The following is a 25,738-nucleotide window of genomic DNA, read 5'->3' on the forward strand; positions in this document are numbered from 1 at the left end:
GCGTTCCTGATCTGGACGGCCGGAGAGTTTGACACAGGACGGGCTGGTCGATCAAGACCCGCGCGGGAGATGGGCAGGGCGGAAGGTTAGTACGGCTCCCACCTTCGAAGATGCGTACCTGATTTGACATTTGGGTTGGTGATAGGTCGAACGGATCCTTGCATGACGAAGTTTGTTCCTGGTCTTGGGCGTGGTGCGTATCGGGTAAGGGCCCGATCGTTTTCCTGCTCGAACTCAAGGGGAATCCGGAAGCTTGGTCCCAGCTCGGATATTGAGGCTGGGGAATCAAGACACAGATGGCTTGTTCTAGATCTTGAAGTTGACTTTCCGGGTTTTCCGGTATGGTATTCAGGTAAATTACGTTTCGCTAAACTACTTACATTGAGATGGCGTTCCAATTATCTCCCCTAAACTGATGAACCAAAAGAAAACGCAAGACAGAGAAGAGGGAAAAAAAGGCGTAGTGGGGGATTCTCCACAATGCATCAGAATGCTACCTATTACATTGCGGAGAAGGACTGGGAAACGCAAATCTTTGCGGCTGCAAGCTGCTGCTGTAGGAAGACTCGTCGCCGTACCGACCGGCGTCTGCCGGAGACGGACGGCCCCACTCCGCCGGACTCGGCTCACCCGGCGTGACATCCTCCCGGCCGGACACGCTCTGATAGCCTTTCCCTCTCAATTCAATCTCGTCCTCGGATTGAGGCGGCGGTTTCGACGACGAACGCTTCGAGTCGTTGGAGACAACCTTGTAGTGGTTGTCTATTCGACTGCTGACTCCATCTTTAATCCCGACTACAGGGCGGTTGTTAGTATTTATGGGTATTGATAGGCGATACGAATCAATAGATCATCTTGAAAAGTAGCAGGATTCAACTTACAGATGCTGTAGTAAATGTACTTCGCGACCACAGGCGCCCAAGGTAACACGGCGACGACCTGTCCGAATGTCCATTCATCCTTTTTATTCATCGACCCGTACGCCGCCGTTAGGACGGTTTCGACGTTCGAGAGCAATAAATACCAAACCAAGAAGTTCACGACGAACCAGATGAGACTCCAAACTATCGAAATGAATCCGAAGGCCCACTTCAGAGGACGGGATCCCTTCTTCGATGTCTCCATCCACCCGACCATCTTCGCTCGCAAAGAAGGGATGTTGACAAGTTGGTCAATGGAAAGGAGTATGAACCCTATCAGGGGAATTCTGAAGTAAGGATCAGAGCCCAAAGAATCATCCGCGAACATATTAGGTGAAATGCGGCACGTCTCCAGAATGCTCTCCCGGTGGCCGCCGCACTGGGATAGCGGGACGTAACCTTCCTTTCGAAGTCTGTCGCCCATCTCTCGGATGACTAGACCCAAAACGCAGACGGTCACTGCGAGTAGATACGTGTACCACCAGTGAAGTTTCCTGCGGTGTAGCTCTGTTTGAACCATCAGGACCACTAGGGCATTTCCTGAAGAAAGGTGCCGAGCGGCGTCCCAGTCGAGATCCGGGACGTGTTCGTTGAATACCACAAGAGAGATGGAAGCCAACTGTATAGCGATGGTGAAGAAGGCCTGCGCTTCCTGGAATTCGACAAAGGATGAGAACAGAGCCACGGAGAACCGTGATGCGCACAAGCGTTCCAGAAAGGATTCCGTCCGAGTCTTTTCCGAGTCCTTTCGGGTTGGCAAAGAATCCTTCCAAATCTTTCGTTTCGTACGGTGCAGACAACTGGTCAACTTCAAATAGATGTTTGAACTCGGGTCCCGAGGGATGAAGATAGAGAATACAAAGAACCATGCCCCCAAGGCGAACTGGATAATGTATGAAACCGTCACCTGCAGCTTTGTCAGAGACGATTTCTTTAGTGGTAGGATTGACTTACCCCTGGACCGACGATATCAGCTTCTGGGTCACCTTTCACGGAAGAGCAGAGCGATTTCAAGGGATCCAGAATAGATCCCAGGTCATCGCCTTCTTCGTATCGGGCTGGAAGCTTCGCGATCTCCTGCCCGCAAACACCATAATCGGTTTCCACCTGATTGCCTTGTTCGTCTTCGTGACACGACGCACGAGTACACTCGACAATTTGTTGAAGAATTCCACTGCCGTTGAATGAAGACAAGTCTTGAATTGGATCCGAGGCTGAGTAATCTAGCATTCTGCTCGCTTCGGCTAAAGAGGTCTCGTTGATGCTGTAGGTGCCGTTTTGCAAGAGGATTGATGCCATTGCGAGTGCGACGCAATTGTAGAAGCGATACTTCGAGTAGAACAGCTTGTCTTGGCAGTACTCCGACAAAGATGGGTAATAAGAAAAACCCGTGATGTCGAGCCCAATGATGATTGGCGAATCATTTGACGATGCTTGAGAGTATACATCTCTAATCAGTTCGGGCCATCTGTGGCCCTCCGTGGAGTTGGCTACCAAAGGCCAATCATCTAAGCTCAAAGTTAGGGTATGGTTCGCCGACATAGTTGAGGTCGGCCCGCTGTACGCAGTAACGGATAATAGGTGAACGAGAAGATGAAAAGCGAAGAGTCTAAGGAAAGAGAAAACAAGGCTATGTGCTATATATACATCAGTCGAGACCACCTTCACGGCAGCCTTACTGATGTTGCACCGGCCTGGTCATGCACCTGTCAGCCTGGGCGGCACCAACTATCCAACCAAATCAATGGAATTCAAATTACGGGCTTTAAGCGAACGAACACTCAAAATATCCTACTGAAATGTTTCACAATGCTATGTTTATGGCTCGTCTCACCTAGCGTCAGTCTCACATCTCCCTCTGGTCGCTAACCCAGAGAGGCCCAGCAGCATTGAGAATGCGTAGATATCCGTTTTGTCAATTTCTCTGTCAGCCGTTGAACCTCAAATTGTTTCATGCGTATCAAATTACCATGTTCTGGTATCGTTGACGAAATGGATGAACTACATTTTGGTAGTCAATGATGACGGTGAGAATAACCTCATCTCGTAACGGCCAGCAGAAGATATAATTCAGATTATATATCACATCAGCCTCAATTATCGGTATGCTGGCTGCATCATTGTCGGAGTACCGGTAGGTTTCATTGAATTTATCATGTCGTCGACGACCATCATTCACTCTCTTCGACTATTTCGATCTTCTTAACCGGCCACTTCTTTGAACACCACAGAATGACCAGCGTCAGAACAATCTCGATCGCAAAGAACATCGTAGCCATCTCATAGCCGATGGGAAACTTGGGCGCGTCGCCAGTGTTGTACACCAACAGCGGCACCCACGCCTGGAACGTAAACGCGGCCGTCTCCACGACACCAATAATCACCGCACGATGTTCCGCAGAGTGCGAGCAAACCTCGTTGATCCATGTGATAATCAATGCCCCAGCACCGGTTTCGAGGAACGTGAGGATCCACGCCGCCATCATCGCAGGTATGTTATCCTCGGGATACACGCTCAAAATGATCGTGCCGATGATGGATACGGTACAGGCTACGATGACGAGTGGCCACCGCAGACCGATTGCGTCACTCGCCCAGGCGTAGGTCAACGTGAATAACACCTGAGTACCATACCCCGCCGTCGGAATGAGGTTGACCTCTTCGGGGGTGAAGCGGCCGGTGGATTTGAGCCAGACGTTGAAGTACGAGTAGATGCGGATACCGAGGACGTGTGCGATGAAGATGGCGCTGAAGAACCAGACAGGCCAGCCCTTGGCGATGTCCTTTATCGTGCGCCAGGTGAGTTTGCGGATGGGCTCGCGGCCAACAGCTTCCATTCTACCGATGGCCATTCTTCGGTCCTCGGGTTTCAACCAGCGGGCACGGGAGGAAGTTGGTTGATCGGGGATCGCCCAGTAGCCGTAAAGACAGACTGGGATGCCGATGATGCCTGCGCAGAACATGTCAGCAAGATCGTGAGTGTGTAGTTTGCTGTGATGATGTTGACTTGCCGTCAAAGATGAAGAGCCATTGCCATGCTCTGACGCCGTGACGATGGTCCATACCAGCAAGCAAGCCAGCTTGAAGATATCCAGAGAACATCTGGGCAACGGAACTCGAAGCCTGGAAAATGCAAGCACGCTTGCCTAGCTCTTGTGGCGTGTACCACTGTCCCAGCAGGGTCATGATACCAGGGTACGCGCTGGCCTCTAGTAAACCCACGATGAACCTCAGGGCACACAATGTTTGGATGTTCTTGGCTCCCGCCATGCCCATGACGATGAAGCTCCAAATGAGCTCGAGGGATGGAAGCCATATGGATGGCCGGATTCGGGTGAGAATCAGCTGCGAGGGCAGTTGACCAATGATGTACCCGATGTTGAAGAATGTCGTGAGGTAATTGAGGTCATTGCCGGTGAGTTGCAAGTCCTCTTTCATGCCGGATACGTATGCATTGCTTAAAATTCGTGTCAGTATTACTTTCAATGATGGCGTTTCGTTTGTCCGTGTTGTTCATACCTGACGTTCGTCTGGTCGAGGTCTTGAAATACGGTCAGCAATCTCTGAGATATGGAACGTTGGTATGGACGTACATTTGACGAAGTACGCAACACAGCAGTACGAGAGAATCCACCAGTCAACCTTGGCGATGAAGCGTCTCTGTTCTGGTGTCTTATCCAAGCTATCCCAGACAATTCCAGCGATTCTTTTGCGAAGAGAGCGTTGCGGCTGAGGCTGATTCGGTTCTATAGTTACCGAAACGGCGTCTTTGCCATCGTTAGTCGAAGCTTGGTCCATGTCGTTGTATGGCTGCCGTCACAGTTTCTAAAGAAGACATAAACACGACCGCAATATGAGCTCGAGGCAACTTCGAGAAGTTCGAGAAGATCTCGGCTTTCTTAAACATAAGTTCGATCAGCTCAGGGTGGTAGTCCGAGATCTATCGGTGTGGTCGATTGTCGACTGTCGATGGCGTCAACCGCCACAGTCGGAGAAGCCCCGACAGCTACCCCTTCATAGTCTGACCAGGCGATTAAGACCCATGAGACTGGCTTTCACAGGACCCAATTAAGATCGCGTGCTTGATAGTATATTGTTGCCGTGGGATGGGCTAGTATTGATGAAGCTCCCGGGTTTAATCGGTCTCGACAAATCCACGTGGGATAACAGCCGGCGAAGGCGGATCAGCCATCGGTTCAAGAACGACATCAAGATCTTAATGGGTGCATGTTGAGCGTTCCGAGATGACGGATTGGTGAGTCGGCATTCGTGCGACAGAGCACGTACGTGATAGTGGGCACCTCGTCGTAGATTCCTTGACGATGCTGAACGGTCAGAATGTACCATTGTGCATGTTCAAACGGATTTCTGTCTCGTCAAGGATCAAAACTACACAGATGGACTCATCGATGGTTCAATTCGACGTTGCGATTGCGTTATCGAAGGATCCGTCAAGTTAGTGGGCCGATTTCCCCTCCTGGAAATTCCTACCGGACGTTCCCCGACAGCAAGTCGAAGAACCGTATCTTCGGAGGTGACCCCGATCGGTGCCGATGCGGTTTCAGCATGCAAACCAGGCTTCTCTCATTTGTCGAACGCCGCGGGCATTGAAAAGCACTCAAGTCGCCTTGACCTGTAGTCGCACTTGACTTGAGAGCATCATCATCAACACTGAAGCCTCAGTTCAAGCCCCCAAAACCAGACATCATGGTAACAGAAACCGAAGCCCGGGCTATTTACGCCTCGGCAGTTCACTTCGACGGACTGAACATCGCCAACTGGTCTCGCGACATCTTCGAGTCCTGGCACAAAGGCGGCATCACCGGCGTCTCTTGTACGTGTGGCCTTTGGGAAGGCCTTCGCGGGAGTCTTGCCAACGTCGTGCAGTGGAAGCGATGGTTTGAGGAGCACTCAGACCTAATCGTGCAAGCTCACAATGTGGCGGACATTCGTGCGGCTAAGGAAGCCGGCAAGACGGCGGTGTTGCTCTCATGGCAGAACACGTCCGGGATCGAGGACCAGCTCGACTATCTCCGCGTTTTCAGAGATCTCGGCGTACGAAAGATGCAACTCACCTACAACACCCAAAATTACTCAGGCTGTGGCTACTCAGAGGCCAGAGACAGTGGTCTAACGGGGTTCGGCAAGGAGGTCGTAGATGAGATGGCCCGGCTCGGCATCGTGTGCGACCTTTCTCACGTCGGACCGCAGACCTCTGAAGATGTAATCCTGTACGCGCCCGAGGGCAAGCCGCCATGCTTTTCGCACATTTTGCCTGGGGGCTTGAAGGACCACCCACGCAACAAGTCGGATCACTTGATCAAGCTCATCGGCAGCAAAGGCGGTTTCGTAGGCTTGTCGCAGTTCGGACCTCACATGCCAAAGGGGAACGATAGCACAATTGACGACTACGTTGACGTCGTCGACTATGTTATCGGGCTGATCGGGGAGGATCTTGTTGGGATTGGATCGGACGCTAGTGAGGGACACGCCAGGCCGAGTGAGTTCCTGGAGTGGTGCAACAGAGACAAGGGTTATGCTCGGCGCTTAACACCTTGGGGAAGCCAGAAGGTTGTCAAACCTTTGGGACCACTGGCTGAGCGGGCTGAGCTGGCTGCGGCCATGGCGAGGAAGGGTTGGAGCGAGGAAAAGATGAGAAAAGTATTGGGCGAGAATTGGCTGAGATATCTTGAGAAAATCTTTGAATCGTGAGAGATCAATTGAGTTGCCTGGTCTACCAAATATGCCGAATCAGTGAGATGGCTGTTGAATGCAGAATTTCGGATCCTTCCAACATGCACGAAATGATCGTCTTACATGAGAGAAAAGCGCAGAAAATCACTTCGAAGTGCCCGAAAAGCAGGTTGTTCGGCGTTTCAGCTCGTACAAGGTGAGATCCTCAGAGATTGACAATGAATGAGTTGCTTGTGTCTCGGTGCGGCTCCAGTTCAAGCACATGCATCCTCTACACCTGTGCTGGATTTGATTCTACAAACAATCAATTCCAGGATAACGAGTTCGGCGGTTCTTTTGTAACTTATGTCGTATTCATGATAGCCTTGGCTCTCCATCAACTGTGCCATCGCATCCGCGTGCGCAAGCCATCAGTCTCCGGTCTCAGGACTCTCGGAGAAAGGATATGATAGTACCGAAAGTTATACTCGGTACTTGATCATTTATTGAATCTGGCATAGGACGTCTTGCATGTTTCTATGGTCATTCTTCTAGGTTACAATTCCAGGGTTCTATTCAAATCCTTCGAGAGCACGGTATTCCAGAAGGATTGATGAACATTTGGTCAAGTTGTCCCTATGCTTCCGTGGCACCAATTCTCTCGAAGTGCATTGATTATTTCATCTGTGAGTACATATTTCTCATGATCTGTGGACGGCTTGGTAACATGTTCTCTTAGTCGGCATCGTGCATGGCGTTGCGAACCGTATAGCCAGTATATGGTTGCGCCTAGCGACACTCAAAGAACACCATTGGATCTGGAGTGTGTAAATGGGACTGTGGAGAGCGACTATGTTCACCTGCGTAACATTGAAGACACCGGGCAGAGCGGCCGACTTCGCCATCCGGGGCTCACGGAGTAGGGCCGAGATCAACCGGCAGAAAACATCGGTGCACGTTCGGCGGGAGGTCCAGAGCAGATGCTTCATTTCTTGATCCCCTCGTAACATAGCACCTTATAGAAATGTCAAACCATTAGCTGGTAAACTCAGTGCTACTTTTTCTTGACTTTTGAGTCACCGGTGTACTCGTACGGAAGATCTGACTTTTAAACTAAATGCAGCCACTTATAAGCTAAGGGAACGGACTAATTATTGTTTAAGATGCGAAAGAATTCTTATCAAACTGACATTTTATAAACAAACGACCACAGCGATGAGGACTAAAGGCCATGCAACTGTTACTGGCTGTCTCCTCCATGAAAAAGCAGCGCTTTTCCCATTACAGTAATAATCGCCCCGAAACATCCCACGCTCAGCTAATCTGTCCAAATGTCTGCAATCAAATTCTTTATGGTTCCGAGGTGATACGCGAAAGTCTCCTTCGACTCGTGGCAGTTTAGTTTCGTTGGCGGCGCTGTCATAATACCCGGGAAACGACTCACTGTAATGGTCAGTGAATCATTCGCCCATAAAGCCCATTGAAATCAGAAAAGTTGTTTAAACTTCCTGAGTAACTTACAAAAAAGAGTTGGAAACGTTGTGTGACCCAATGTCAATATCAAACATATCCTTCTGCGGCCAATACCAGGATCTAACCGTCGTGCCGTTTTCGTCGGTCGTATTCGTAGACGCCAAAGTAATACTCTTGGTAAATCTGGTGCTGATACTGAAGTTGCGCCAATTCATCGCTTGCGGTACGTTGGAAATCCCGACGAGGTTTGCTTCGTTTTGGATGCGGAACCGTTGGAGCTGATCGAACGGCAAATGAAGATGAGTGATGTTATTCTTATAAGTGGTGAACTCATTGACGTCCAAGTTTTTGAGACGAGGGTTCCTCCTGAAATTGTTGACTGAAGTAAGCCAAAGATCCCCGATTTTCATCGACGTCGTTTTGTCGCCGCCAAGGATCACCTCAAGGTCTCCGTTGTCCGGAATTCCATCGAATTGGAGACTTTCCGTCTCATTAAACCCAACAACGACCCGCTTCAGTCGGGGGCAACCGTAAACGGCTGCCTTCTTGACTTTGATGTTATTGTTGAAGAGGCTATCGACTGACTCAAGGTCGCAAGCGGCAACTGTGATATCGTAGGCTCTATGTCCCTCCTTGCCGCCGACATAGCGGAGCTCGTTGTGCCTGAGAGTCGAGAGGCGAGGGGCGTTGATGTAGAAAGTCGATTCGATAGAGTGAAGAGCCGTTATATCGAGATAGACGAGGTTAAGCGTTCTCCACATCTCAAAAATGCCTCCCACAGTCTCAAGCTTTGGGAAACTGATGTTTTGGAGGCCACCACCCTGAGGTTTTAGGTCTCCGCCCACTCTTGTCAAAGTCGTGGATGATAGGTTGAGACTGTCGCCATGCGTGGTAACCCATGCAGCCAAAGTACCATGAATGACCTCTACACCGCTTATATCAAGGTTAGCAGACTCCCCTAGTTTGATGACAACATTTCCGTCAATTTCGCGGCATTCCCGCAACGCTTCGGCATCTCGGGTCGTGTTGACCCAGAACCATTCATCTTGGCAACTTTGGGCTTCAACACCTTGAAAACGGTGTAAGTATGGTAAACAACCGAGAGAATGATTATGGTACTCACAAGTAACGAATCGCCAAACCAACAAGAGGCATGTCAGCCACCAAAACGCGTGAGCAGCCATCGGGTCTTAGCACAACGAGGTTTTAAAGTTATCGGCCTAGCTCGTTATTTGGGCGACGCTTCGTTTTTGTAGTACTCCTCAGACTTTGTATTGAACGAAAACACGGGCCGAAAACTCCATTTCAGGAGCGACAAGATGCATCTCAGCGGCGCAGCCGTAGTCAATTGGTTGAACGGGGATCAAGCGCTCGGCGGGTGGTTAAGAGAGATTGCAAACTGCTCGCTTCTGTTTTTGCGGCTGGGCAGCTATACCAAAGATGCCGTGTATCCGAGTATTTGAAGCATTTTGTTCTCGCAACCAAAATTCATTGCTTCATCCAATTATGGGTAAATCCTCTGGTATCATCCTCGATCGATATTTCTAATTTGGGCTGCCTTGGCAAAGGGGCAGAAGCCAGCCCCCACATGGCTTAGGTCTTGTTCAATTCTTGAACTGGAAAGGAAGCGCATACGCGGTTAAACAGAGTGAATCCCGGACCTACGACGCCGGAAATATGGTTAATTAAGCCGGACACGGAGAATTCCCGGAGGGCGTCCGGAGCCGAAGACCCCACCGCTCTTGCCTTAACCAGCTCGCCGGATCGGGTGCCCCGGAGTGGGTCTCTTGATTGGGGCTTTCTGCACTGACCATCGAACCCCGCGTCGCCCCTCGCCGTCTTTTTCCACCGCAAACCGCCGGTGATTCATCCTTTCCCATCTCATTTTGACCATCACAGCACCGGACTTGACCGGACATACAGCAAACAACACCACGGATCCCTGTCTATCTTTCAGACGTCGGAATCCACAATCGCGGTGCGTCTGAGATACGTGAATAAGGCGACTTTGATAAAGAGCTGGCCTTTTCCTCCGTAGATATCACTCTACCTAGATCTCACCACTCTCTCACAACCCCGCATCAATCACGCATCATGTCTCTCACCAACGAGGAATGGGAGGAGATCCGCCAGGATATCCCATCGACTTCGGACCCTTTCCTTGCCAAGTACATCAACGGCCGCGAGGCGCTCGTCGCCCAGGAACAAAAGTCTCGCTCAGATGCCTCGTTCCGCGCCAACTCTTCACCGATCGTCCGCCGGGCAGCTGCCATTGTCGATCGCATCCGGGAGGAGGAGAAGAAGACGACATGGAACGCTCAGGCCGAAGAAGACCTAGCGACGAGCGAGGGCATGTCGCCCTTCCCGGGCATGATGTTCACTCTCGCGAAGCAACGCCTCGAGACGACCCGCCTGTGGCGCATCGTACAAAAGATGCCCAAGGGATCGCTGCTTCATTCCCACTTGGATGCCATGGTGGATTTCGACTTCCTCTTCGACGTTCTGCTTAAGGAGCCCGGCATCCACTTCGCTGCGGACAAGCCTCTGTCAAACGACAATGCTCTGTCCACTTCTGGTGTTCACTTCAGATTCAGAAACGCGGAGACCAGCGCCAAGCCTGTTTGGGATGAGAGCTACGTCCCTGGAGAGTTCAGATTGTTGACCAAGGCGGCGGATGAGTTTCCTCATGGTGGCAGGGCCGGGTTCCTCAAGTGGCTGAAGGGACGATGCACCATCTCTTTGACGGACAGCGTTGAGCAACACCATGGTATCGATGCCATCTGGCGCAAATTCGCCGATTGTTTCACGGTGACTAACACGATCATTCACTATGAGCCAATTCTGCGTGCCTTCTTGCGGAGACTCATGGCTCAACTGCTGGCTGATGGCGTCTACTGGGTTGAAGTCAGGTTAGTACAGTTGTTGATCGAACTTAACAGGCCATTCCTAACGATGCCAGATTCACCTGGCCACTTAACTATTGTCGCACAAGTCAAGAAGAGCCGGAGAAGGACTATAACCACATGTTCCAGGTCATCGACGAAGAACTCAAGGCTTTCAAGTCCGCAAACCCCACCTTCTGGGGACTGCGCACAATCTGGACCACCTTGCGTATCCTGCCTACTCGTGAGATCATCCAGAGCATGGACAATTGCATCACGACCAAGCTTGCCTGGCCACACCTTATTGCCGGCTACGACTTGGTCGGCCAAGAAGATTTGGGCCGCCCTCTCCGCGATCTTCTTCCCGAGCTTTTTTGGTTCCGCAAGCAGTGCGCTGAGGAGGGTGTCAACCTGCCCTTCTTCTTCCACGCCGGCGAGACGCTCGGCGATGGCGACGACACGGACCAGAACCTCTTTGACGCCGTGCTGCTCGGCACGCGCCGAATCGGTCACGGCTTTTCGCTCTACAAGCACCCGCTGCTTATCGACATGGTCAAGGACAAGCGTATTCTCGTCGAGAGTTGCCCCATCAGTAACGAGGTGCTTCGTCTCTGCGGCTCCATCATGTCGCACCCGCTGCCTGCGCTCTTGGCTCGCGGTGTCCCCTGCACACTCTGCAATGACGACCCCGCGATGCTCGGCCAGGACACGGAGGGCTTGTCTCACGATTACTGGCAGGCTCTGCAAGGATGGAAGAACGTCGGCCTCGAGGGGTTGGGGTCGCTCGCGGAGAACAGTGTTCGCTGGGCCGCGTTCGAGGACGAGACCCCTGCGGAGTGGACTGCAGGCGTCAAGGAGGCGAGCCTTGGATCTGGAGTCAAGGCTGAGCGACTGAGGCAGTGGGCAACCGAGTGGGAGAAGTTCTGCCTCTGGATCGTCGAGGAGTACGGAGACGAGTCTGAAAAAGCATGAGGAGAAAGTTCGGGAGCTCAAGTGTCCTGCTGAAGGTTTTCATTCTTGGTATTCTGTTGCAAGGGAAAGCGGGGAGCCTCATTGGTTTCGAGGCAAACGGGGAACAAGTAAAGGTACGCGGGCGGAAAGCATGTCTACAACGGAGTTTCAACAAAAAAGGGGGATTCAACAGTAAAGGGTCAGCATCAACTAGTTCCTGCCAGGATTTTGGAGTTCAACACAGCGGATAAACGGGGTTTCAATGGATTTCGCATACAACAGAGCAAAGAACGAGTGGGCAAGAATGGACGAGCATTGCTACGTCGAGGATGGAAGTGAGCCGTGGCCCCAATGCATACCCGACTTGCCTCCTCGGACCGAGGACTGCCGGACCCAGGTGCATTGAGATACTCATGGATCGTGCAGAAAGTATCAAGAGACAAACCTCCCAAGAAGAGTAACTGCCTAAAGAATCAGTCTGAGAAATCAACGTCAGGCGCATTAGCCATGGCCGAGACACTCTTGGGTCGGATCCGAAGGCCACTTGAATTTCACGGCCACTGCGTCATGCGAGGTCCGCACGTTCCGAGGAAAGAATCTTGTTCTCTTCGCCATCCATGCCAGATGTGCTGACCAAGCCTCGCTCGCTCGGGAGGAGGAACGAGCTGGTAGCCAAGCGAGCTCTGCAGACGCCTTAGACTTGCCCCCGACTTCCTGAAGACGCGGGTGTCTCAAGCCCAACCTTCCGATCCATCCATTTCAGGAAGTCACTCCTTTGATCAATTCTTGATGGATTCTGTCAGTCCCAAGGTTGGAGGCGATGAAGTAGTTGTTGCGTCGATAGTGCGACGATGGTCGATGATGGTTGACCAGATCCCATCATACGTCCCATCAACTCCTGATAGACTCGACATTCGACATCAGCCTAAATGAAGTTCAATCAAATAGCCCATCGGACGAGAAGTTCGGGCAGACGAGTCTTGTTCGGGCAAGTGGGAGGCCGTACACGGGCCACAACTCTCTCATGAGTCGCATCACCGAAGCCGGCCAACTTACAAAGCACTTCTTGGCATTAGCCTACTGGCCGCGATTCGGGGACGATCCCGTTGCAGATGATACACGGTAGATCATACAATGACACCGTTTATCCCTCGGTGGCCGTTGCTCGGCCTATGCTCCGTAGAAACAAAACATAAGAGGCGAAGAGATATAGGCAAGGAATCGTGCGTAGTAAGGGACGATCTGCGATACGAAAGCGGGCGCGAATGAAAATTCAGTGAACACGATTGCTGGTTAATAACAAGATGTGTTATTGGGGCCTCCGTGCTTCAGATTTTACATCCCACACCCAGGGATCTGCGGTGCTGTGTCTCACGGACATCCGTGTGAGCCATGTCAACCACCACTGGGCACCAAGGTCGGGGCCGGAGAGGATGGACAGAGAGACCCACGGCGGCGTTCGGCTACCGGCTGCGTCTCGGGGAATATATGTTTTATGAAACTCATATCAAAAACAAATACTGGGCCCGAAGCCTTCGGACTCGGACTTGAAGATCATGTTTCTCGGATCAGCACCGGGATTGAGTTCTTGAAATTGAGTACAGCCGCGACAACCCTGCTCTTATACTGTGTTAGTCGGGGACCAACATATCATTCTCACAGCTCGATACAAACTACGTGAATGTAAACACTTGCACTGTGACCGAAGATGATTTAGTACCGTCCGGTATCTTCAAGAAACTCTTTCAGTTGATCATACATAATTTTACATTTTGTACACGTCCATGGATGCTCGCTTGCCCGTGACTCCATCTCGCAGGACCGCTTTCTATACACAGCTTATATGCCATCGTCATGTGCACCAGGGGGACAAAATGGCTCGGATGAAGAAAACAGACATGCACGTCCAGCGTGTCAAGCCACAGTCTGTTGAGCCGAATGAGTGATTTCCGTACATCCCATCATGCGTAGCCAGTCATATGTAAATCCGTACAAATACAATACAGAGAAAGAAAACGAGACGCAAGTCATACATCGGGAGAACAATCGCTCCCATCAATCAGTAGATGACGGTTACCCTCCTCCTGCGTCGGGTGGGCTTCTGTTCCTGGCCCATCATCGGCGGTCCGGGAACCGGGTACTCGAGGTTGTCCTTGTAGATGTTGAACTTGATACCATCGTCGCCGGACTTATACAGCGCCGTCGCCTTGACGCCCTTGGGCTTCTCGGATCCTCCACCCTGGACGTCGAGATTGACACACTGGGGGTAGTTCTGCGCACCGCCCTCACGTCCCGCCTCGTGCAACGCGATGGTCTCGTGGCGGAGGACGTATTGTCCAGGGGCGATGTTTGCCGGAATCGTCATCGTCCACGACTTGTTGTTCTGGAGCATGTCGTCCGAACCCCACTTCCCCGGCGCTTTGGATCCATCGACCAGGCCGACGGCGTCGATCTTGAAAAACTCGAGATCCTCCTTCTTGACCTTGGCGCAGTCACCGTTACAGGGGGCTAGGTAGTCCATCATGGGCCCGTGGTGAGACTCGGGCCAGTCGGTCCAGAAGACGGTGACGTTGGAGCCGGCTGTTACCTTGGCGGCGATGGGTGCGGGCTCGGCGCCGACATGGCAGATGATGTCTGGGTCTGCGTACTTATCGACGGCAACGAAGCCGTTGGACAGGTCCTTGGGGATGGACCAGCCTACAACTTGTGGTGGCGGCTTCTTGTATTGCATCTGCGGGCTGTAACCCTCGTAGCTGCAACTTGTTAGTGACCCGAGAGAGTGAGAGGTTGCATGAGATCCACGCGTACAAGACTCCATCTGCCATAATACCGTTGACTGTCCCATGAGCGCTAACAGCTTGTAGGGCTGCTGTAGCCAAGAAGGCATACTTTATGGCAGACATCGTGAAAAACTCTTCGTGCGAGTCGCGTGTGATACGGTTATTTGATGAGACGTTGGGAAAGAGTTGGCTGATCTTTGGTGATCCTCCCAGAAAGACACTATGTTTACTGGAACGATCGTCGTCGATTATGTGTTATCTTAGAGAACGGTTAAGGAGCGTGATAGTCGACCAGCGCGCTATGTTGTGTATTATCAAAGAGTGTGTAAGTGCTTCACCCGGAATGCAATGGCCGGTCAAAATGGCGGTACTCCGGAAGGTCATCTATTATATTGCCTCTCTAGCCACGGGGGCCAAGGCCAACTCGCGGCTGGAAAGCATGCCGACCCCCTTCATCCCTTCAAGAAGATTTCTTCAGCCCCCTCCCCCTGGTTGCGCTGATGTTCGAGCGCACCCTCAGAGGAAAGAAGGTGCAAAACATCAGACACAAAAGAGGCGACGATGACCTCAGGCACCGGCCGGGATCCAAGCTGTGATTGGCAAGAATCGGATTTTCGCCTTCCAGACCGTTGGCTTCTGGGTATCACTTGGTCATGTGCCTTGTTTCAAGACGGGGGTGATCCAGTCTTCGACGCGGGTTCCCTTTTCCAAGGCGGCCGTGCCAGCACCCTACTCAGCCTCATAGAGTTATCTTCCGACGATATTTCACGTTTTTCCTGTCTGTTGTGGGTAGGAAACTTTGGTTCCGGGCTTCGGATAGCATGGCCACCCCGGACAAGATCGGGATTCGAGCCTCTGCGATTTGACTCTTCGCAGTCGGCGCTCTTTCGTCTCAACAATTTCCCAATTCGGCTTTGGCCTCGGCTGCCGCGTTCAGACTATTCAGCTTCCCCAATTTCATGCGACTGTCCGATCCTATATTGCTTGAGCTGATATTATGGCCAAAGTTTTTGAGACCGTTTCATCTCTCCACAAAGTGTTCATCTCCTCAATGAGAGCCGCACTAGCCAGCATGACGTGCTTCTGCGACGAAAGTCTGATGTTCTCTAATTCGTTTTCTTACTGATTAACTCGTATTCCTCCTCAACATAGTTTCCTTCCTGAGTCTGACGGGCTGACAGAGGCGAAAATAGCCATCAATTGCCTTGAGGACGCCCGCCGTTCGTCGAAGGGAAAAGCCAAAGCCGCACACTTTGGACAGATCCCACCCAAGTCTGATTGCGAGCGGCTCGCATTGATGATGTCGTTGCCGTCGAAGGAAGTTCGAAAGGAATTCTTCGCGTTCCATGCAGATTGCTGACCATCGGAAACGTCCCCGATTTCCCGGTAATCCGCACCATGTCCTTGTGGCCGCTGACTCGGTATCGCACTCCGTGCAGATCTTTCTTTCACAACAAACAAACAATGTTTTGATATCCTCCTTTACTCCTTAACACCGCCAGATAATGTCGAAGACCAGATCCCGCCCTGGCGGCAGGCCCTTCATCCGAAAGTAAAATCGTCCCGTGTTACAACAGCTCGAAGTCGTCCAGCTTGTCGCGGTATTTCATGATGTTCCTCTTGACCTTGCTGCCCACGGTCCATGTGACAAAGTCCTCCATGCTGCGAGTCACCAAGAATGCCGGGTCGGTGCATGTCTCCGTGCCTACGCGAACGTGGCCCTGCTCGATGAGCTTCGTCGCCGCCTGAACGGTCTCGGCCATTCTGCAAGTCATGATTAGCATTTGAGCTTACAGACTCGGTGGCATCGTTGGAATCTTGCGTACCTGAGACGAGTCATGACGACTGGGAGGCGCCTCCTTGCGAACGCGCTCACCGTCACATTGTTTTCGACGGCTGACAGCTTCGATGCCGAGGAGAGAATGCCCATGTCGTATAACTTGTCGAGGAGCAGCTTCTCGTGCTTCCGACGAGCCGCGCTTTCAGGGGGCATGAGACTCAGTCTATGCGCTAGCTGACGGGCAGACTGCGCAGCCATGTATCAGTTTCCATCACATTAGGAGTTCCGTTTTCGAAGTGTCTCGAATCGGGGCGACCGGTGCCGAACTTACACCGCAGAGTCGGTTGTATTTGTGCTGCAAAGTATCGTTAGCAACAGTCCATAGCCCGCCAGCGATCGCGAAAACACTCACATAATCCTCAGGCTTCTGAATCATGTATCGGCGCACCTGTTCAGCCGTTAGAATTCGTCGCGTAGCCCCCCTTTGTCAGGTTCTGCCATACCACTGCGGCATCTCGATGGTCGCCATCCTGGTGAAACTATCGTTAGCCAATGCGCCCAGGTCTGTCGGCTATGCGGCGACGGTCGGAGTCGGTACCTGTTTGTAGGTGATGAAGTCGTGCTTCCGTAGAAGCTTCTGCTCGTGATGCTTGAGTTTTCGCACCATGGTGGGCTACCAGTGTTGCGATTTCCTTATACGATTTGGTGATGTTGAACCGCTTGTTGTCTGGAGAAAGAAAAGTTCTGGAGCTAAGGCGGGACAAATGCTTATCGGGGTCTTATCGTAAATGTGGGGCGGAACATTCCGTCCGCCTACCAAAAAATTACCGTGACAGCTTCAAGCTCCGCGACAGATCACGTCGCCCGCCCGAACGACAGCATCGCCGCCAAAGTCCAATCATGCCTCCGAGACTAACTTCGCTTCCGGCCTTCAAGGCACCGAGCGCCTTCTTTTGTCGCACTGCGCGACCCTTCTCTTCGACCCCCGCTGCTAGCCGTATGCCCATTCCTCCCTGTTGCGAAGCACACCAGCTAACTTCTGCTGTCACAGAGGTTGAAAACCACGGTAGAGGAATTCTCGAGCTCGACAAGCCGGCTACGCCGAGTCCCTCCGATCGAATCCGTGGCTTGATCAGCAGACGGTCCACTCCTAGCGGCGAAGACTCCTCTGTCACTCGCAAGCGTAATATGCTCGACACCCTCAAGGGGAAGAAGATTAGCGACGACTACCTCAAGCAGATGTCACGACGTTGGAAGACTGGTGACGTTTATGCGCCTCACGACCTGAGTCCTACCGAGATGGACAAGTGGCGCAAAATTCAGAAACCCAAAGCTGATGTTATCGATATGCTGGGCATCAACCCGTTGGACCACTACCGAGTACGTATTGCAACTATGGGATGATGAAATACCCCGGAGTTTCAAGATTGAGGGCTGACGCCGATACAGAACTTCTCTATAATCTCCGAGTTCATGACACCGTTCGGACACATCAAGCATGCCAAGGAGACGGGGCTGCGGGCGGTCAACCACAGAAAAATCAGCAAGGCCATCCGCAGAGCGATCGGTATGGGTATCCATCCAAGTGTGCACCACCACCCCGAGCTGTTGAGGGCCAGGCGTAACAACAACGCGGGATGGAGGTAACGAGAAAAATGGGCGTGACAGTTCGTGGTCGACAGGGACGTGTCTAGAACGTTCGGGGCAAACCTCCCGTGTATGAATTGTACAATATCTTTGGCGTCTATTAAATTTGTACAGTTACAAGAAGCTTCTCCAGCATTTCGTTTTGTACAAATCATGCTTTTAGCACCCGCTGCAGCTTGAACTTCTTCAACTTCTCCGCCGTGACGTAGTAGCGTGTCTTCTCCAGCTCCGCCCACTCCTCAGGGAACTGCTTCTTTGCCCATGCCTCAAAGTCTCTCTGCAAGCCCTGTCCAGGCAGAGCATTGAACGGAATGCCTAATCTGCAATAAAGTTAGCTGTTTGTATCAGGACGAATTGAGGACCGGACAAGACTCACGTCATTGCATCAGGCCCATACCCAACAGCTCGTTTCATAGTTCTGATTGTGCTCTGTACCTCCTGAAGGTTGCCGTTGCCAGCAAGGCCGCCGCAGTAGGCTGCAAATACGGCCGGAGGAACGTCAATCTCCATCTTCTCGATCCTTTTCCAGATATCTCTGGCAATTTGATCGCCGAAGGCTTTGATTTCGCACAATGAGAAAACGATCTCGAGACTGTTGTAGGATGGGCCCTCGGCCGAGAGAACGATGTCCTTCCAGAAGTCTAGTGCTGTGCTGGGTCTTCTGCAAGCCCCGTACGCAATCATCAACGCGTTGTACATCCTTGTTGTGGGTTGGATAGTGGTATCCATCTTCAACATGTTATGGACGATTTTCAGACTATCCAAGTCTGGAGACTTGCCAATACCCTCGTAGCACTGTATGTAGGCTTCACTTGTCGGGTGGAAGACCGGATGGACATGTTGCCTCATATGGCCGAATACATGGACAGCCATATCGGGTCGGTTGCGGTTGAAGAAAGCCTCCATCAGCTCAAGACGGCTCTCTACACTGGTCTCCTGGAAGAATTGCCTCAAAATTGAGTACGCATCCCATACTCTTGCCGTGCTATTATTCCTGTCCAAACAGTATGCAACGAACGCATCTCGAATGGACCGTCTTTGTTCATTGCTGTGTTGAAAGACGTTGAGCGATAGCGTATCGATGACCTCGAACTGTTGATCATTCTTGAGGAAGACTGTGCACAATGCGACCACAGTATCGGGGTCCAAAGTGACGATCCGCTCTTCCAGGACGTCGGAGATCTCCCGAATCGCCTTCAAGTCAGGTGTGGCTTGATAGCACAGTGCCTGGAGGTATTTGTTGAGCAGTGGCAGATCCTCATCTCCACTGAGCTCAGTCTTCGGGAGCTGCATGTACGCGGCTCTTGCGCCAGATAAGTCCTTCGCCCGGATTTTGAAGTCCATTTGGAGAAGGTAGGTCTTGGCATTGGGACGGATTCCAAGCTCAGATGAGAAAGCAATGAGCCTTTCTGCCAGGTAAGGGTCGCTCTTCTCGGTCGCCACCTCGAGAAGGCCGTTGATTGTCTCTGTGTCGGGCAAGACGGCAGCGTCATCCGGGTTGTGGCGAGCAACAACCTCAAACATGGCTTTCACGTCATCTAATCCCTTGTCCATGGAAAGAACCGCCCACTGGTATATGACGTCCCAGTGCTCCTTACCCGGGTTGGAATCGACGAGTTTCTTGAAAATCGGTGTTGTCCAACCTTTTTGCTCGGTTCTGACGGAAAAATGCAGAAGTTCCTTGTATGTCCTGGCAGTAGGTCGTTCGTCGTTATGAATCGGCCGCAAAAACCACTTTTTGGTTTCCAAGGCAAGGTCTTTCTTGGCGTGGAAAATCGTCAAAATCTCGTGAACGCTGGCCGTAAATGGCACACCGAGCTTCTCCGCCCTGGCGACGGCATCGACGAGTTCTTTTGTGCGCCCCTCCTCCGCCAAACCCTGGAAAACATTGATCCAGAGGTTCTGGGCGTTCTGCCTTTCTGACTCCGGAAGACTGCTCCAGTACTTCTGAAGGACTGTAAGACCTTCGGTAGATGCGCCAAACAGAGTCAAAGCTACGAGGTAGGACTCAAAATCTTCGGCCGCGCTAGGATCCGTCGGATCCAATGCCCTCTCCGCCTTGATTGCCTCGTACAAGGCCCTGGAAAATTCCAAATGATCCTTGGTGTCTTCTTTTGGTAATTTTAGAAGCGCTTCCCTCGCTGCCGTCAGCTCCGTCAACGTTAACCCCGCGCCCGGCTCGTCATCCTTGTTCTCCAGAAGATATTTGAGCAGATTCCGGCAGTGCAGGGCCTGGGTGCTGTTGACCACCACATTGAATCGAAGCTTATATACGAACAGCTGTCGGAATGCCTCCACTAGTTCTGTCCTTGAAGGCGGTCGCACACTTTCCAAGAGCCGATTCCTCCACGTCAATACTGTTGTCCACCCGGGCTCGTACTCTGGCTTCTTGATTTGTCTCGGCGGCTTCTGGAGGATGCCGAAGAAGGTTCGTCGCGGGGCTCGTCGGGAGAGGGATATCGTGGATGCCACCGGCAGTTGCGTATGACGGCAGGTCGGTCGAGAGAGAATCGAGCATGCGGGGACGCTGCTCCTTGGTACTAGGACCCGTCGGGAGACATGGCGGGCTATCTGCGCCCTCATGATGTGGGATCAATGCTTCAATTGGGGGGTGCTATAGACGTAATTAATGATTTATCCTGACAGTAAAAGCTTCACAGTAACGCACCTTGGCATCTTCAGACCAATTCACACAATGCGCGGCATGTGGTGAAGCTCAATGCCGGCCGTCGAAGCTCTCAAAGATTTGCGAATTGGAATTGGACACTGGAGCTTTCGGCACATTGAAATCGCGGCAGCTGCCACCAAAATGCGACCCGCGCGGGCGGGTTGGTCCGGTGATTAGCCGAGCTTAGTCATTCTGTTATCGATGACACCACCCGACCGGTATCTCCGGCCACAACTCTCAACTCTCTGACTGTCATCTAACAATGACAACATCGAAGTTCAGAGGTTAGAGTTGGAGTTTCAGAGCCCAAAATTCCCAGTTTTGTTGTCGAAATTGGCTCTTCATTTCCGGCGAACTCGAATCGTCTTAACGGGTTGATCAACAAGTAGCCTCAAACCGGATCGGTGATCATCCACGGTACTGCTCTGGTCTCCTTGGAAGGACATTTATTATGGGCAAAGTGAATTATTCCTCATTCATCATTTTCCTCGAAGATCGACCATATCCGCGTATTTCAGTTCCAGGCGCAAATCTTACCTGGACGCCGCCAACATATGGTAGAGCGGTTTCGAAGTTCAGATGCGGCTCTCATGATCCCCACGACATACTTACATTGGTCAACAAGATGGGGCTCAGAACGTCAGGAAACGGCTCTTCGATTATTTTCCCAATAAGCTTCGCCGGGAAGTTTGGATGCATGAATACAGACGTCTGCTGAAGACGCCAGAAAACAAGGAAGTCAAGTGGCTGACACTCTCTGATGGAACATTCCAGACTGCCCAGAGAAACAAACGAGCGCAGGACTATGATGTGCGCACGAGTTCCACGACGGATAGTCGTTGGTTTGGTTGTCACCTCGGTATCAAGTGATCCGTTTCGTCGTCTCAATTGCCCGCTAGTATGGAGCACAAGCGCGCTCAGACATCGTTGGCAACCAGTGCGGGAACCGGAGCATTTTATCCAGATGACATAGATATGAATCATTAGAATGACGGTTCATTGTGAGCTGTGGTTGATAACATTCAAGCAACCGCAGTTCATTGTGGACCGGCTGTCGACGTCTTCTGCTCAATAGGCCTATTTATCCAGCACGACTGTGTACCTCAAGAGGCAATTGCGAAACGAACCATTCGGTCCTGTGGTATGTCTACACAATCTGAGGTGGCCTTGAATTCTTTACTTACCACGACTTAGTGCCCGAAAACGGATTCGACCCAGAGAGAAATCTTGTCTATCCCGCTGTACAACTTTCGCCTGTTGACACCCAACGACGCAGCCAACAGCTTCGGAAGAAACACTGGCAACTCGTGGATTCAACATCGAGAATCGCGGTGCCGACTTCCTATGCAGACGTCCAAGCAATGTCCGATTCCTCTAGCGAGCCAACCCCCGTGTTGAAGTCTACCATGAAGCCACATCAACTTCAACACCAACTACAACCAAAGCGGCAACCCAACCGACAGAATGCACGCTGCTACTTTTGTTGTTGCTGGTGCTGTTGGATTGTGCTATGCTGCTTGCTGGTCGTCTGCACTTGTGCTGTCATGCTCTTCTCTTTGCAGCCCTTGGCCGGTTCGGCTTTATAGGCTGGGGTTTCACCCAAAAATCGGACATGGCCATGCCGGCCACGATACTACATCATGGAGAGGCTTTGATGTGATCCATTGGCATCTTCACCTTGGCTCTTTGGCGATCTTGGTTGTCATGGACGAGACCTGGGATGGTAGCTATCCGCCATTGTCGACTCTGTCAACATCAACTCGGTTTGGGAAAGAGTAAGGCAAACCTCAGTGCAATATCTCAGGTGGCCGCTTTCCCTATCCGAAGTGGGCAGATCTGTCACTCCAATATCTTAGCCGAGACTCTCATCACGACCAAGGAGAGACTCGCCGGGTCTCATGCTTTTCGACCGAAGCTTCGCGGTTTTGCCGTTTTCCAAAATGCATCTCGTCTGCCCACGTGTTATCAGAGCCGTAGTTGTCGGTACAGTCGCCGAGAACGGTTCGCACGTCGCCAATGTCCCGGCCGTGGTGTCTGTCCTCTCCAAAGCAACATTTGACGCCTTTACAACAGTGGCTTTCCTTGTTTGGTTGTCGTCATCCCAGGACTTTTGACGTCAATTCCGGGAGTTTCCGACGTCAAGGCTACAGCCAAACATTTCTCCTACTGCGGCTCTTTCTCTGTTCCACCAAGTTGGCCTTGATCTTCCTTTTCCCAGCAAGAGAGCGACTTTCGACTTCCATGGTGCCTGTGGCGTTGTTCCTGGCTCAAGCATCTCTGTCGACTCCCCGATCGTTTGATCTGCGTCAATAGCAGGTGTCGGAGCCCATGTTTGCAACCATGTGTTCTCGGTCTTCGGTTCCTTCTTTTCGAGGCCTGGTTCCACCCATACCGACGATCGGTCCTCCTCTTCAATTTTCCGCACAAGCCGCATCCATACTGTATCGTCTCTCACAGGTGTCATCGAGGCTTCTGCTTCCAGGCGTCCAACTCTTACTGTCCCTCCTCTTCTTTTTCTCTGATGCGGGAGGTACCGTCGTCGTATTGTCTCCATCTGCCGGCGCCAATGTTGCTGATCTTGCTGAGAAGGGCACCGCCGTCCATGGCTCATCCGAAGTCCATCCACAATGGGCCCAGCAAAAATCACCAGCTTGCTGAGTCGGTTATCGATCGGCGATTCCGTTGCTCTGCATGAGCGAAGTCATTCGAGTTATTGATCCCCAATCTGTCACTGCCGCTGCGACGCCACGCCTGGTGATATCGGACGAGGTGTTGATGTGAGAAGAGTCGTCATGTGGTTGTTGGTGCGGATGAGATTTATGATGGGGAGAGGCAAGAGATATATAGACGAAAGGGAAATGAGGACTGGGCGAGGGACCCTGATACGACGGGGTGTTTGAGCGAAAGAAGGACAATACGACATGGGAGGAAGCCGCACGCGGGGGGTGGTGTACAAAGATCCGTCACAGTCCGGACGATCTTGTCCCATCATTGCCTAACCCGCCCTCCATCATCCGATGTGACGATGGCCCAGGGCTAGTGTGAGGATAGCCCTCGTCCTCGGTCAACGACGCTTCAGTTCATACCCGAAAGGAGGTTACATGTCCGGTAAGAGGGACAGAACGGAAGGAAGGAAACCCTGAGTCAAAGAGAAACGGCACGAGAAGTAAGAGAAAAAGCGAGAAAAGACGGAAAGAGAAAGATCGCCGACTCACCGCAATATAGCGCTTTGTAGCACCTCTAACCCCAGTAACCATGGTGTTTCCTAGTATGTTCTCCGCTCTCATTCGCTCATGGTTGATGATGATGCGGAAGTTGGTTCCAGACTTACATTGGAACTACTCAGCTCCGCCTCCCATGTTCCTCTTCCATATCATCGTTTTCATAATGTCCTTGTCTCTAGTTTCAGTCTCCCCTGGATACTCAAGTATGAAGATGCGTAGGGCCATCCGATTCTGCATTCCCCCATCTGTATCCGCAGAGTCCGCGCGGCATCAACGATCACGGGGGCATGTGGTTGACGTTCTGTATGGTCGAAGCAATCCTGATTTCGTCTGGTATACGGACCTATGCACCGGAAGTGGGTGTGGGAGATCGAACCCTGAGGCGTTCATGTCTGCGTTTCAGAGCTGCAAGTGCAGCTTACCGCGACTGGTTATTGTCGAATGGCGCGCGCAACCGCGCCTTCCTTGTGCTCCCCAATCGTTCCAAGAGAAGCGGTCTGGTAAGCACCGAGTCTCTCATTGCCCGATCTACCCCGCCGAAGGTCTCATCCAGTGATAGGGTCTCAGGTTGACGTCGCTCCTGCGTGAGGGCCGCGGCAGCCATGGCGAACTTGCGGACACAGTTGGAACGGTAAATTTTGATAGCAGAGAAGAGGAAAAGAAAGGGACAAGAGAATATTGAGAGGAACTCGTGAGAAAGAACCGGAGACTAACCTCGGGGGGTGCAGACCGAGAAAACCAGGCTAGGAGTTGGGAAAAAGGGCTAGGCCTAGCCTGCCATCCGAACATCGTCCTGATCTCGGTGATCCGTGGGACGTTGATCGACGGTTGACAGTCCCGCCCGTGCGTCCTCGACGTTCAACCTCTTTCACGCAACGAGGACGTTCGGGTACGGACTTGATCAAACATCGCCGAGATATGTCGACGACGGAGCCGGTCCCCACGCCAAGCAAAGCAACTACCGGACGAAATTTTAAAAATAATAAGAGACAAAACAGAAAGCCCAGCCCTTGTACGTTGCGTTCGAAGGCCGCAATACGCTGAGCAGTCTGCTTACCTCCAAGCCAGGATCATTACGAGACCGAACGAACCGGTTTCGACCAGCCCGGACTCTCTCCCCGGACACAAGCGTCGTCCTGTCAGTTCCAGTCTGCGACTGACAAGAAAGACATGCGGTCAGAGGAAGAGACAGATCACTGCGGCTAGCCGTGGTCGTCAACCCATAATGCTCTACACGGCACATGGCATCCATGAGATGACCGCGCCGCAACTCCGGAGCACACGCCGGGCATGACTTCTGTCTCCCAGGCGAAGAGCCAAGATGTTGCTCTGCGTGCCTTTCGGGCGTTCCCACGCGATGGCCTCCTTCACGACATGAGATGATCAGCAGCAGGAACAGGCTTGGCAAGCAGGACGCAAGGGCTCGTTCTCCCGCAGAAAGCAGGCCAAGACGGGGGCGGGCATGGCAGCAGGGCTACGGAGCAAGATGATCGGGCAACGAAATGCTACACAGAAGCCGCAAATTTCATGGGTCGCGATCCCATGGGATGTGATTCGGTTGCTATACTCGCATGTCATTTGCTCGTAGGCAAGGACTGTTACGGACAACCAGTTTGCAGGCATCCAGATGTATCAACTTTCTGGCACGAAGACGAGCAGTCGAACCCGGCTCCCGACTTGACTGTGGATAGGACAAGTTTGGGATAGACCGATGTGGCACAATATCCGGATACAGCTCCG

The 25,738-nt window shown here is 52.0% G+C and overlaps 8 protein-coding genes across 8 annotated transcripts; 3 read left to right on the forward strand and 5 right to left on the reverse strand.

The window, feature by feature from the left end:
* Positions 1–493: 493 nt before the first annotated feature.
* CkaCkLH20_00008 (uncharacterized protein) lies at positions 494–2,219 on the reverse strand (the record flags this gene model as incomplete). Its single annotated transcript, XM_038882728.1, has 3 exons — positions 494–795; positions 882–1,827; positions 1,875–2,219. The coding sequence occupies 3 exons, from the start codon at positions 2,217–2,219 to the stop codon at positions 494–496; spliced, it is 1,593 nt and encodes a 530-aa protein (XP_038751433.1).
* Positions 2,220–3,091: 872 nt separating this feature from the next.
* Positions 3,092–4,718, reverse strand: CkaCkLH20_00009 (pantothenate; the record flags this gene model as incomplete). The annotated part of the gene is made up of 4 exons (XM_038882729.1): positions 3,092–3,870; positions 3,986–4,377; positions 4,440–4,461; positions 4,514–4,718. The coding sequence occupies 4 exons, from the start codon at positions 4,716–4,718 to the stop codon at positions 3,092–3,094; spliced, it is 1,398 nt and encodes a 465-aa protein (XP_038751434.1).
* Positions 4,719–5,627: 909 nt separating this feature from the next.
* CkaCkLH20_00010 (putative dipeptidase 3) lies at positions 5,628–6,632 on the forward strand (the record flags this gene model as incomplete). The annotated part of the gene is made up of 1 exon (XM_038882730.1): positions 5,628–6,632. The coding sequence occupies one exon, from the start codon at positions 5,628–5,630 to the stop codon at positions 6,630–6,632; it is 1,005 nt and encodes a 334-aa protein (XP_038751435.1).
* A 3,528-nt stretch (positions 6,633–10,160) lies between these two features.
* Positions 10,161–11,920, forward strand: CkaCkLH20_00011 (adenosine deaminase family protein; the record flags this gene model as incomplete). Its single annotated transcript, XM_038882731.1, has 2 exons — positions 10,161–10,975; positions 11,026–11,920. The coding sequence occupies 2 exons, from the start codon at positions 10,161–10,163 to the stop codon at positions 11,918–11,920; spliced, it is 1,710 nt and encodes a 569-aa protein (XP_038751436.1).
* A 2,038-nt stretch (positions 11,921–13,958) lies between these two features.
* Positions 13,959–14,802, reverse strand: CkaCkLH20_00012 (glycosyl hydrolase family 61; the record flags this gene model as incomplete). Its single annotated transcript, XM_038882732.1, has 2 exons — positions 13,959–14,652; positions 14,708–14,802. 2 exons carry the CDS (start codon positions 14,800–14,802, stop codon positions 13,959–13,961), a joined length of 789 nt encoding a protein of 262 aa, XP_038751437.1.
* A 1,445-nt stretch (positions 14,803–16,247) lies between these two features.
* CkaCkLH20_00013 (u3 small nucleolar ribonucleoprotein imp3) lies at positions 16,248–17,126 on the reverse strand (the record flags this gene model as incomplete). The annotated part of the gene is made up of 6 exons (XM_038882733.1): positions 16,248–16,443; positions 16,506–16,705; positions 16,791–16,814; positions 16,872–16,907; positions 16,963–16,989; positions 17,058–17,126. The coding sequence occupies 6 exons, from the start codon at positions 17,124–17,126 to the stop codon at positions 16,248–16,250; spliced, it is 552 nt and encodes a 183-aa protein (XP_038751438.1).
* A 233-nt stretch (positions 17,127–17,359) lies between these two features.
* On the forward strand, positions 17,360–18,106 carry CkaCkLH20_00014 (37s ribosomal protein; the record flags this gene model as incomplete). The annotated part of the gene is made up of 3 exons (XM_038882734.1): positions 17,360–17,456; positions 17,511–17,839; positions 17,909–18,106. 3 exons carry the CDS (start codon positions 17,360–17,362, stop codon positions 18,104–18,106), a joined length of 624 nt encoding a protein of 207 aa, XP_038751439.1.
* Positions 18,107–18,257: 151 nt separating this feature from the next.
* Positions 18,258–20,624, reverse strand: CkaCkLH20_00015 (complex i intermediate-associated protein 84; the record flags this gene model as incomplete). The annotated part of the gene is made up of 3 exons (XM_038882735.1): positions 18,258–18,426; positions 18,483–20,338; positions 20,385–20,624. The coding sequence occupies 3 exons, from the start codon at positions 20,622–20,624 to the stop codon at positions 18,258–18,260; spliced, it is 2,265 nt and encodes a 754-aa protein (XP_038751440.1).
* Positions 20,625–25,738: the final 5,114 nt, after the last annotated feature.

The sequence above is a fragment of the Colletotrichum karsti genome, assembly GCF_011947395.1.
Source record: "Colletotrichum karsti strain CkLH20 chromosome Unknown Scaffold1, whole genome shotgun sequence".
NCBI classification, from domain to species: Eukaryota; Fungi; Ascomycota; class Sordariomycetes; order Glomerellales; family Glomerellaceae; genus Colletotrichum; species Colletotrichum karsti.